The sequence below is a fragment of the Ctenocephalides felis genome, unplaced genomic scaffold, assembly GCF_003426905.1.
Source record: "Ctenocephalides felis isolate EL2017-DRISC unplaced genomic scaffold, ASM342690v1 CF-g0.4_SCAFFOLD_03573, whole genome shotgun sequence".
Taxonomy (NCBI): Eukaryota; Metazoa; Arthropoda; class Insecta; order Siphonaptera; family Pulicidae; genus Ctenocephalides; species Ctenocephalides felis.
The window spans coordinates 4,890,612-4,902,483 of NW_020539727.1; the positions used below are offsets into that span (position 1 = coordinate 4,890,612).

At 26.6% G+C, this 11,872-nt stretch overlaps 1 protein-coding gene across 1 annotated transcript; it reads left to right on the plus strand.

The window, feature by feature from the left end:
- Nucleotides 1–7,311: 7,311 nt before the first annotated feature.
- LOC113389337 lies at nucleotides 7,312–11,518 on the plus strand (the record flags this gene model as incomplete). The annotated part of the gene is given in 7 exon segments (XM_026626378.1): nucleotides 7,312–7,458; nucleotides 7,534–7,751; nucleotides 9,804–9,906; nucleotides 10,571–10,697; nucleotides 10,762–10,872; nucleotides 10,947–11,101; nucleotides 11,267–11,518. Coding segments are annotated over 6 exon segments (827 nt in total), but the record flags the coding sequence as incomplete, so codon positions are not given.
- Between the last annotated feature and the right edge of the window lie 354 nt (nucleotides 11,519–11,872).

The following is an 11,872-nucleotide window of genomic DNA, read 5'->3' on the forward strand; positions in this document are numbered from 1 at the left end:
AGATAATTTTTTGGACAATTGGCGTATAATTGTTTTATTTTAAATTTGTTTTAAAACTTAATGAAGTGTTTTTGAATATCAGTTAAGTAGTACAAAAATTCTCAACTGATATCTTTCGGATGGTTTTTAAATTTTTGAAAATTTTCAAGAAATCGTTTTCCAAATAATGCTGATTGCAAATTAATGTGGATTCACATTCGAAAATCACCCAAATCTAAACAGCTTGTAAATAATTTTACCAAATGACTTATAAATTTCATAAAACACACACAAATACTTACTTTTATTTGTGACAAACGTTTCAGCATGCTCTGAAAAATATGGAATGTATAAAAGTCGATTTTTCTACGAAATATGAACTTCTCCTTCGGAAAGTTAATAACAAACCTAAAGTAAATAAATTTCAAAATATTCAGTTTCCTTGTGTGAAAAGAGTTTTTCAAAAGAAAAACTGTATACTTAATTGTTAATAGATAAATTTTGCATTTCACATATTAAACTGCACAATATATTAAATAAATGTATAACAAATATATATATATATATATATATATATATATATATAACATTTGTAAAATAGTTTCTTGATGTACAGTAGAGTTCTATGTAATATTTATAGCCTTGTTTCCAACTGTGATTACAAATAAGCAAAGTTTATATGAAATATAATTGCCCCTTTTGTAAATATCTATTTATTATATATTTTAAGCTATTATATTGTATATTAATGTTAAAATATCATTAAACTTACGTGAAGTATTTTTTAATTGTGGATTTGGCCGTTGATTTACAATTTTATATGATCGTATAACTTTTCGAACAATGATTGAAATTCCTTGCCGTCATTTTATATGTGTCTAACCCTTTTCACTCGCTAAATGCAGAATTAATACGTATTTTGCCGCCGAAGTGGCGGCATCCGAGTGGAAAGGGTTGATTTCTGGTAAAAACCTTAAAATGTTGAAGAATGATGTATTTTCGAAATTTGAAATCGATGTCCATATATGATTTTTCTAAGCATCAATATTGATGTATTGATATCGATATATTTAGTGAATTAAAAGCAATTTTGATTCAAATTTGAAAATGATATTAAAAAAATGATTTAAAAAAGTTTTATTTTGAAAAGCAAATTATCAGTACTCTAGAATTCTATATATAACGATACGTTATATATAGGTTTCTAGATTGCTAATATTCAATTTATATATTTATAGAGCTTTCTAAGCTCTTCTAAAGCTTAAAGCAAAACTTGATTTTTTTGCTCTATCAAATTTGTCTCAAACAAAATAGAGAAATAAGTTTGCATCATATCTTGAAACACTGATTTTTTAATCAGATAAATCTCAGCATTCGCGAGTGTAAAGTGTTAATCCATAGTCAAAACCGTCCTTTTATCAATAATAACTATATTGCATCTTCTTCATCTACTTTCAGAGGGTTGTTCTTGAGCCAGCCGTGACGTAATCGGTAAAGACGCGGGTTAGCACAAACCATTCCCGGGTTCGAATCCAACCTCGGCCGAGCTCGATATCAGGCAGCATGATGTCAAATTTTCACTTGAGGTTATAGATCTGAAAAATAACCTCAAATGAAAATCGTCTATCGTCTAGTAAAAGAATCTTATATAATATGATTGAATCCACAAATCTTGTCAATAATTCAGATTGCTTTTTTAAAGTAAAACTTCTTTAGGCGCGACTAGGGTGTAAATCTATACAAATTCGCTCTCGATAAAATCATTTCAATACTGGTCGATGTATGTGAATAGAGATCGTGTTGTATAAGTACCGGCATCAACGTTGTATGCGTACCGATCAACAAGGAAATCGGCATAGATAAATAATCATTTTAAATTTACATCGTAGTGCAAATCTTGATTTAACCAAAAATGTCTGAATCAGAAAAATATTTTCCCTATTTCTTGAAAATAATAAAACAAATTAAACATTTGTGCCGTGTACTAAACGTAAATTTGTTTATTAGAAATTATTTCTCTATTATTATTATTAAAATGGATATAATTTTTAGGCAAGACATATATTACAGCTGTTTAAAGAATGAGATTATATCGCTAGCGAAAAAGTAAAAAAAATACAAGCAGTCAATGAATGTATGTTAATTTTAATAACATGATGTTCCCCAAACACATGATGGGTGAAATTGTGTAATCTAATTATTTTCTCCAGAGGGCAACTCAACTGTCAACCACTTTTGTTAATGTATAGACTATATATATTTCATGTGTATATCTATAATGTTGATTTTGGCACATATAAGTTGCAGCAATGCCGTAAAAGGCAAATCTTACCTTAGATTTTATTTGAGAAGTATTGATTAAAGTTCAAATTTGATATCATACTGCTTGATATGGAGCCGAGATTGGGATATAGCACAGAAATTTGCAAATAAATATTATATATTTTAATATACAATATATATAATATCATTTGAAATTTGATATGATTTTGTTGATCTCTATATATTGATATAGAGAGATTATTGTTTCAAATATAATTTATGGGTATTGTTATCCTTAACAGACGGCAACTGATTAATATAAACTCTTTTATAATCGATTCAGTTTGTGATAATATTGAGGAAAAAAATCTGCAATTTACAACTAGGTTACAAAACTCTGTCCATTACTTTAAATATATGGGCAATACCGTCCGCAATTTTTACCTGATATTAATAACTTTATTGCATATGTTTCATACTACTTTGAAAAAGTTAATCTTAATATTATACACATATAATTATATGATTGAATATCTAAATCTTATAATACTTTCCAAAACAAATGATAAGTTTATTCTAGGACGAGCTTTGAAATTCCTTCGTAAAATGAGAGAAAAGTTTTCTCTATTTTACCTATTTTAATTTGATAAAATTTACCAATTTCTTTTTACACTATATTATATTTTTAATTGTTGATATTTGGGACCATTATTATGGAAACTAAAATGTAATAAGTGTATTATATATATATGTAATATGAACAATGTGCTTTACATGTTATTTATGATATTTTAGTATAACAAATTTGTGATAATAATAAAAAAATATATGTGGAATTCGTATATATTATGAAATAAATGTTTAAATGTACTTGTTCTGATCTTTATTAATTTTTTATATTTTGTTATGTTTATTTTGTATACTTTCGAAGAAGATATTTTTGTTGGTTTTAAATCTTCAATCTAATACTAAAAACAAAAATAAAATTCGACAATTTTGCTAACAATAATAATAATTTTAATATTCTTATATTATAAATTGTAAAATATTAATTGATATTTATATTACTGAAATAGTATAAATTGTATATTTTTAATTTGGCAAAAATGAAGTATTTGTATGATTTTAATCAGGATCATGGACAATATGGATTTTTCTGTTTAAATGAGATTTTTTTTTAAAGGCAGATTATCAATTTAAAAATAATGACAATTTGAGTATTTTTTGTATTTTCTAGGATACCTATGGAAAAAATTCTAGGATAATTATTAGAAATATATATAAAAAAATAATACCTCCATACATTATTGGTGATTTAATTTTGCTCGCTATTTTTGTATTTAGAACTAACGACTTTTACATTAAAGTTTCTATAATATCATTACAGTATTAAGTAATAAGCTTTGTTTGGGCCTTTCTGGTACTTATCAATCCAAATTATATTTTGTATTTGTTATTCAAATATAATAAATATCCTGGTGAGTTGATCAGGTAGATATTTCTTGAAGAATGGAGATGTAGGTTTTTGGACCTACAGTTGTTTTTAATAACAAAATTACAAGTAATTATAATGGTAAAGCTTAATGTGCTGTAAATTTAATTTACAATAGCCAACTATGCCTAAATAAAAATTCAATAAAATATAAATTACCCTAATTTACTCCTCAGGCTCTTTTAGAGAGAAGATATTAAGAAAATGGTGAAACTTATGCGCTGTAAATTAATTTACAACAGCCAACGATGCCTAAATAAAAATTCGATAAAATATAAATTATTTTAATTTACCCATTAAGCTCTTTTAGAGAAGAAATAAACAAATTCTGGGTCAAACAATTTTTTAGTAAATTCCATAATGAAGTTCATTAATGATGACAAACTATAATCAATGCCAAATTTACTAGAAAACGGTATTATTATTTTTCATTATTAATTAATGAAGAAATAATAAAAGTGTTATTATAAAACACTAATAACAAAAGTTAAATATTTAGATTATAGGACTAACAACATGGTATTAAAAAGGAAAAAAAAGTAAGTAAAGAAAGTTAGAAAAAACATTACATTTATTATTTTATAGTTATTAAATTTGTAATTTTCACTTTTAGTTTCAATATGTAATAAAATATAATGTGATTAGCCAAAGTTTAAACTGAGCCTGAATATGGAAATTTCACAAACAAGTTTCTAAAGAATCTGTTTCAAATTATTTTTGTGCTACTGCTACTGTTTCGAATTATGTATCATTTATATAAAATCTATTGAAATCTTCCAACTATAGAACAATTTGATACCATAAAAGTCCCATGGGGGTCTCTTTATACCTGTTACGTGTAAGGATCAGGAATAAAGTTTGATCGAACCGTTAGTCCTAAACCAGCCATCAAAGAGTGAAAGTGAAAGTGAGGATAATTCAGGACTTATTTATTATTTTCTAAATTAAAATGTGATGATTTAACTTAAAAGTGATATTAGTAACTCATTTAATTCTGTGATAGTATAGTGATATTTATATAAAACAATATAATACAAAAATTATTAAGTATTTTATTGAGTTAAGTTTTAGTCATAATTTAGTGATATTTATATTTAGTGATTAAAATTAGTGAGTTTGTGATTGTTTTGTGATTAAAGAAATAAGATGCATTTCAAAATGGTAAGTTTGAAATTTATATTGATATTCTGTTTTTGATATTTTTACAAATTTATAAGTATGTATATTCAATTGTCACTTGCTGAGTATTTAAAACTAATATTCTTGAAAGTGTGGTTTTTAACAATATTATGCATATAATTGAAAATAAATGATAAAACTAGTGGGGTGCATGGCATCGTGCCTTAAGGCAAATTGCTGAAACTTTCCGTATCGTAATTGGTACGGAACCCAAAAAATTTACTCAAAATGTGAACACATTATTAAAATCTCTATAAAATATCTGATAATTTGATGTACCATATGTACATCAATAAATCAATAAACTTTTTTGACCGCCAAATGACGTTTTTAACTTATTTTTATTGAGAGTTCATAACCGCTAGACCTGCCTTTCCAAAAATTTAATCAGTTCTTCATCTTGTCAATACAAGTAAAATGTATTTTGAATTATTAAAATCGGACACTCCGTTCTCCTAAAAACTGAGTTACCGTTTTTGGCACTTTTTGTCCCGTATCTTCGGAACGGCTAGATCTGTTTTCGCCAAAAACTAATCAGTACGTCTCCACATTAATACAAATCGAACGTTTTTTGATTTATTCAAATCGGTTGATTGGTGTTCCAGAAATCGTCGACAAAAATTTGTATCCGCACACACACACATACATCCGTTTTTTTCTAAGGTATGATAAAATATTCAGAAATCTTTGAAACCTAAAGATGTCATTTTCGATTTTTTTGCGATTGCTTTGACTTACCTTACGGGAAGTTATTAATATTTTTAACTTTCCGTAGGGCAAGTTATAGTAATCGCAAAAAAATCGAAAATGAAAATTTTGATATTTATACTTTGACGTTTCAAAGGTTTCTGAACATTTTGGCATACCTTAGAAAAAATGGATGTATGTGTGTGCGTGTGTATGCGCGGATACAAATTTTCGTCGACGATTTCGGGAACACCGATTAACGGATTTAAATATATCAAAAAACATTCGATTCATATTGATAAGGAGTCGTGCTGATTAGTTTTTGGCAAAGGCAGGTCTAGCCGTTCCGAAGATACGGGGCAAAAAGTGCCGAAAACGGTAACGCAGTTTTTAAGAGAACGGAGCGTCCGATTTTAATAATTCAAAAAACATTTTACTTGTATTGACAAGATGAACATCTGATTTTGAAAAAAGGCTAGATGCCATGCGCCCCACTAGTATTTTCAAAATTTATGTTTAAAAATATATATGAAATATAAAAAAAAAATATTACCAAATCCCAGATATTATACAACTTGGATATTTTTAACTTAGTGAAGTTATAGTAATCGCAACAAAATCGATAATGAAATTTTGTGTATATCTTAACGTTTCAAAGGTTTCTGAATATTTTGGCATACTTTATAAAAAATTGATGTATGTGTGTATGCGGATACAAATTTTTGTCGACGATTTCTGGAACACCAATCAACCGATTTGAATAATTCAAAAAACATTTGATTGGTATTGATGTGGAGACTTATTGATAGCGAAGGCTATTCCAGCCGTTTCGAAGCTACGGGGCAAAAAGTGCCAAAAATGGTAACTCAGTTTTTGGGAGACTGGAGTACCCCATTTGAATGATTCAAAAAACATTTTACTTGTATTGACGAAAAAAGAATTGATGGAAATTTTGGTATGGCAGGTCCAGCCTTTTCGAAGATACATATCAAAAAGTGTAAGAATTCCAATCCGCTCATAGAGTTGTGTTTGTGCATGTCGTTATAGCTCAGTTAGTTGGCGCGTCACTGGGATTTTCGTTCGCGTTAGTTAGATAAGAAAGTCAAAACTGATCGGGTTCGAATCGCGCGGCTGTAATATTTAAAAAAAAATTAATACTTTTTATGTTTGTATAGTTGATACTACATGAACTATTTCAAATTGTTAACTCAGTGCATATATATCGCGAACGAAAAATTTATACATTTGAAATGAAATATATTTATTCGAAAAATAAGTCCGCTTAATAAGATTTTGTTTATATGTATATATTTTGGTTATATATAGTTTACATTTACATATATAAACAACGTCGTCTAATCTAATAAGTTTTCACATTTTGTCTACTAATAATGAAAATTCTAGTTTTTATAATATTTATTCATAGCCATTTTTGTTGACTAATTATTTTTATTCTTCGAATGTTTAATTACGGTACGGGAAGATTCAGCAATTTGCCTTAAGACACGATACCATGCGCCCCACTAGTTAAAACTATGATGTCATTCGTTTAAATCTGGCGCCATTTTCTCGCGCAGTTCTTCGCTGCAAGACGCGCAATTGTCGCGCACCATGTTCAGAGCGTTCGGAGACAGTCGCCCATCCCGCTCTTATTAATTTGGTTTTCTATGGCTCAGGCTATCTGATTTACTTGTTATTCCATGATTCCTAAAATGCCCTACTATAATTGTCAATACAAAGAGAATTTGTGTTCATATTTATACCACCCGTCGTCGAAGCCATTTGTTGATATGTCATTAATACAAACATTAAACGTTGCATGTGTTTTATAAGAATATTTTAGTGAATTCATTTTTGTCGTGAGTGACAACAAAAAAGATGTGTGCTATATTCGTACATACGTATTCTAATTTGTCGTTTTTATTCTGTTCTAGATTGTTTATAACAAGACAAAAGTGAGTTCGAATTAAACATGCGTCGCGTTTATGAAGCATCGAAGACGGTACATATATTTGTGAAAAAGGTTTTGTTAGGTAAAGCTAGGTCATTGAAGGTGCAAGTTTAGCAGCGAAGATGAGGAGGCACATAGATAATAACAAGGAGCCCGTGGAGCCCCCGGCTCCCAAAATTACAAGATCGGATGTTTTCCCAAGTAAGTAGGAGACATATTAATGGTCCAAGGTGAACTGATGTGATCAAATAATATTTTCTAATTTGACATCAAATGAAGCCAGAGTCTCAGGTTAAAACTCAGTTTTTCAAAAATGTTCAAAAAATGTAATTTATAAGATGACAATGTTTCATAGAAATACTGAAAAGTTTTAACAGTTCAATATGAACACTTTGATATATGAATTAATTCTTTAATCATTTATAATTGCATTTATTTTGAAGTTCTGACACATTTTTATGTGCATTATAAATATGCTTTATCGATGCATTTGACTTACTAAACTTTGACATCTATTTATTTATTTACCTTTAATACTACCAAATCAATTTAAAAAAATCAAAAACTGTTCGAAAGATATTAGATGTGAATGATACTGATCAACTTTAGGTGAAAATCTACTGAGCCGTTTTCTTGTAATTAACTGTTGAAAGAAAATTTTTATGGAACTTTTTATGGCGATATACACCATGTTTAATTTTAAAAACTCATCAAAGTTTAAGAAAAAGAGTAGTTTTTTCTTTATGTTTGTTAAAATTAAAATTAAACGGTTTACTTGGTATAATGGAAGAGTACTTGGTCTTAATAAACATACTAAATCATTAAAGTCTTACGGAAACTGGTTCAATTATAAAAATTGTTGATTTTTAAAAATTTGCTTTTAGAAAATACTCCTAGTTAAAGTGTACGTTTGTTTTCAATTATGTGTAATAAATCCACTCGAATACTTTTAATTACTCATAAATTAATTTATTTTTTATTGATTAAGTCGATTATTTACAAATACCGGTAAGTTTATGTAACTTGCATCAATTCAAAATACCAATACCAACTAGTTTATATATACATATCATTTGTCTACTTCATTATACAATAATATAATATTTATTATAATTAAAATATTTTTAAATATCTATTTAATCTTCAATTTCTTTACAGTATTCCTTTATTTTTCTTTTGAAATTATTGTCGTCACTGGTATTCTTAATATCGATTGGCAGTTCATTATATATTTTACCTGCGCTCCATTTCATTCACATCTAATTTCTGAATATTCTGTTTATAAAATGTTTTATAGATATAATGAAAGATTTTAATATTTCAATATGAACACAATTTGATTTGAATTAAATTAAATTAAGTCTTCAATCATTCATAATTACATTTATTTTGAAGTTTTTCTGACACATTTTTATGTACATTACAAATATGCTCTATCGCATTTCATTTAGTAAAAAGTGATTGAGTTATTTTCGAAAGAATAACATATCTAAGTAAATTAATGACTTATGTTATAAACAAACTATTAGTACTTTTTGTTTTCACTTTGATGAGAGTTTTGAATAAGTGTTCTTGAGTTATTTATAATTACATTTGTACATTTTCAAGTATATTATAAATATATCGATAAGATGCAATTGACTTTGTAAACTTGCTCATTTGTTTTCAACAAAAATGTTCTGAATACTTATTTATTTGTATAAATGAATATATAAATGTATGTATGGATTTTCCATCAAAATATAATATTTATTTTATAAAATGTTTAAATGTTATAAAAGATTCTAACATTTTAATATGAACGCTATTTAATATGAATTAAATTAATTCTGCAATCATTTATAATTTCACTTATTTTGATGTGTTTTTTTGACACATTTTTGTATATATTATTAATATGCATAATCGATGCAATTTTCTTCGTAAACTTTTACATCTATTTATCCATTTTCAAAAGAAAACAGATGCAAATAAATAAATGACCTTATGAATAAAAATTTAATTCACTATAATTCTAATACACACTATAATTTTGCTCCGATGTTAGTTTTGAATAAGTGTTTTTGAATCATTTATAATTTGTAGTTTTTCTGACACATTTTCATGTCATTATTAATATCAATGCAAATGTCTTTGTAAACATTCATATCTATTTATTTATTTACCACAAACACATCCCTTATTCTTCCTCTTATATATTATTATATATTATAATTATATAATCATATATTTTATACATGAATTTATTTTCAGCCTCTAAAGAGTTCGCTTTAAAGCTGTGTTTAAGATCGATATCAAGATCTACGGAGCAAAAGGATTTATATGAAGCTCACAGATTTCTAATGGAATATCTCAGGTATGATTTTATTTATTTTTTATTGTACTAAAAAAAATACTGTCATTTTAGATAACAAAACCAATAGATATTATTTTCATTTTGTAACAATTTTTTATAACAAAAAACAAGAAAACTAGATTACTGTTTTTCTGGATTGTAGTGGAAATGTTATATTTATTGTTCATTAACTTTGAACTTATGTAGTGAAAATGCTATATTTATTGTTTATTAACTATGAACTTACATTTATTCACTTGAAACTTAATTACTCTTTGTGTAATTTGAAATTCATGTATACAGCATTAATCTTTAACTTTTTAATAGGATGTGTTACTGATAATAATACTCTTAAGGTAACTTTTTTTTAACTTATTCTAAAAATTAAATAAGATAAGTAGTATTTAATTTTAAGTAGGATCTCTGTTTTCACATTTTGTCTACAAGGAACATATAATGAAAATGCTAGTTTTTATAATATTTATTCATAGACATTTTTGTTGACTTATTATTTTTATTCTTCGAATGTTTAATTACGGTACGGGAAGTTCCAGCAATTTGCTTTAAGGCACGATGCCATGCGCCCCACTAGTTATTAATTGTTATTAGCCTTATATTCGAAAAGGCACAATATATCTATTATCCTGCATAATTGTTGATTAATTGAATTGATTTTTTATTTCAGGCGACCAGACTACGCTGAATTAATTAATAATTATATTGAACTAACAGATTTAAGCGAAAAGGATTTACGAAAGAGATTACGCCAATCGATTGTGTGTTTTTATTTTTATAATGATAGTCTTGAACAGGTATGTAGAAATTAAATTCATATATTTGGTTATGTTGTGCTATATTTATTGAATTCTGTTTTAGGCTATTGATATCCCAGTTACTAATATGTATTTTATCTCGCAAATAGTTGTATTTATTGATATGAAAGCTTTAGAGTGGCAAACGTTCAAAAGTCGTAAAAATAGAGCTAATGTAAGTATCTTTGAATATATTAATAATTAATGCATTGCAATATTGTTAATAATGATTATTTTTCTTTTGTTTAGGAGGAAATGCGAAAATTTACGAATAGATCAGCATCAACAGTTCTATCGTTGTTAAAATTAATATTTAATGAAGACATATTTCAGATATTGCCTATATTTTTAAGATGTAGATGTCTTACCTATGAATTCAAAGAATTTTTTGACACTATATTTAGGTTTGTAATGCATCAAAAAACATCAATATTTCTATTTAATATTAATAACTAAAATTATATGACTTTATAATATTTTTGATCCAGCTTTAATAGTGTGCATATAGTGAGAGGGCAATGGAAAGTAATCCAGTGGGAAAATATTATAACATTTTAATTATTTTTCAGAAGGCATTTTTTTACAGCAAGCAACATTAACATTTCAACAGGTTTATCTGCAATCAACACTCAACATTTGGAAGCTGTCTGCAATCAACACTCAACATTCAATAAAATCCTGCAATCAACATTTAACAAGATATTTATTTTTGCTCAACAAATAACTAAACTGTTAAATGAAATAATCTTCAATCAACACTCAACACTTATCTACAATCAACATTACATAATTATATTTTATTATAATTATTGTCCTCATAAATGTAAAATATTCTTAGTTTCTTTCTTTATTAAATTAATTTTATATGTTTTTGAAATAACTTAAAGGAAAAACTACATTGTTAAAATATTAAATTAAATTCAGCTTAAATTCAGATTGTGTAAAAGTAAATCAAACTAAATGTATATATAACTCAATTGGAAGTTTATTTTATTGCCGAAACCAATAAGATAAAAGTGAAAGATTTTTTTAGTTTTAAATTCGATATTTGCACATCAAGATTGAAGATCAGAAGACATCACCGCAACATTAATAACATTTTTCTTAAGAACATATGTATATGAATGCCATCAACATTTGAACATATAATTGCTGCTTTAGTTATTTACTCGAGA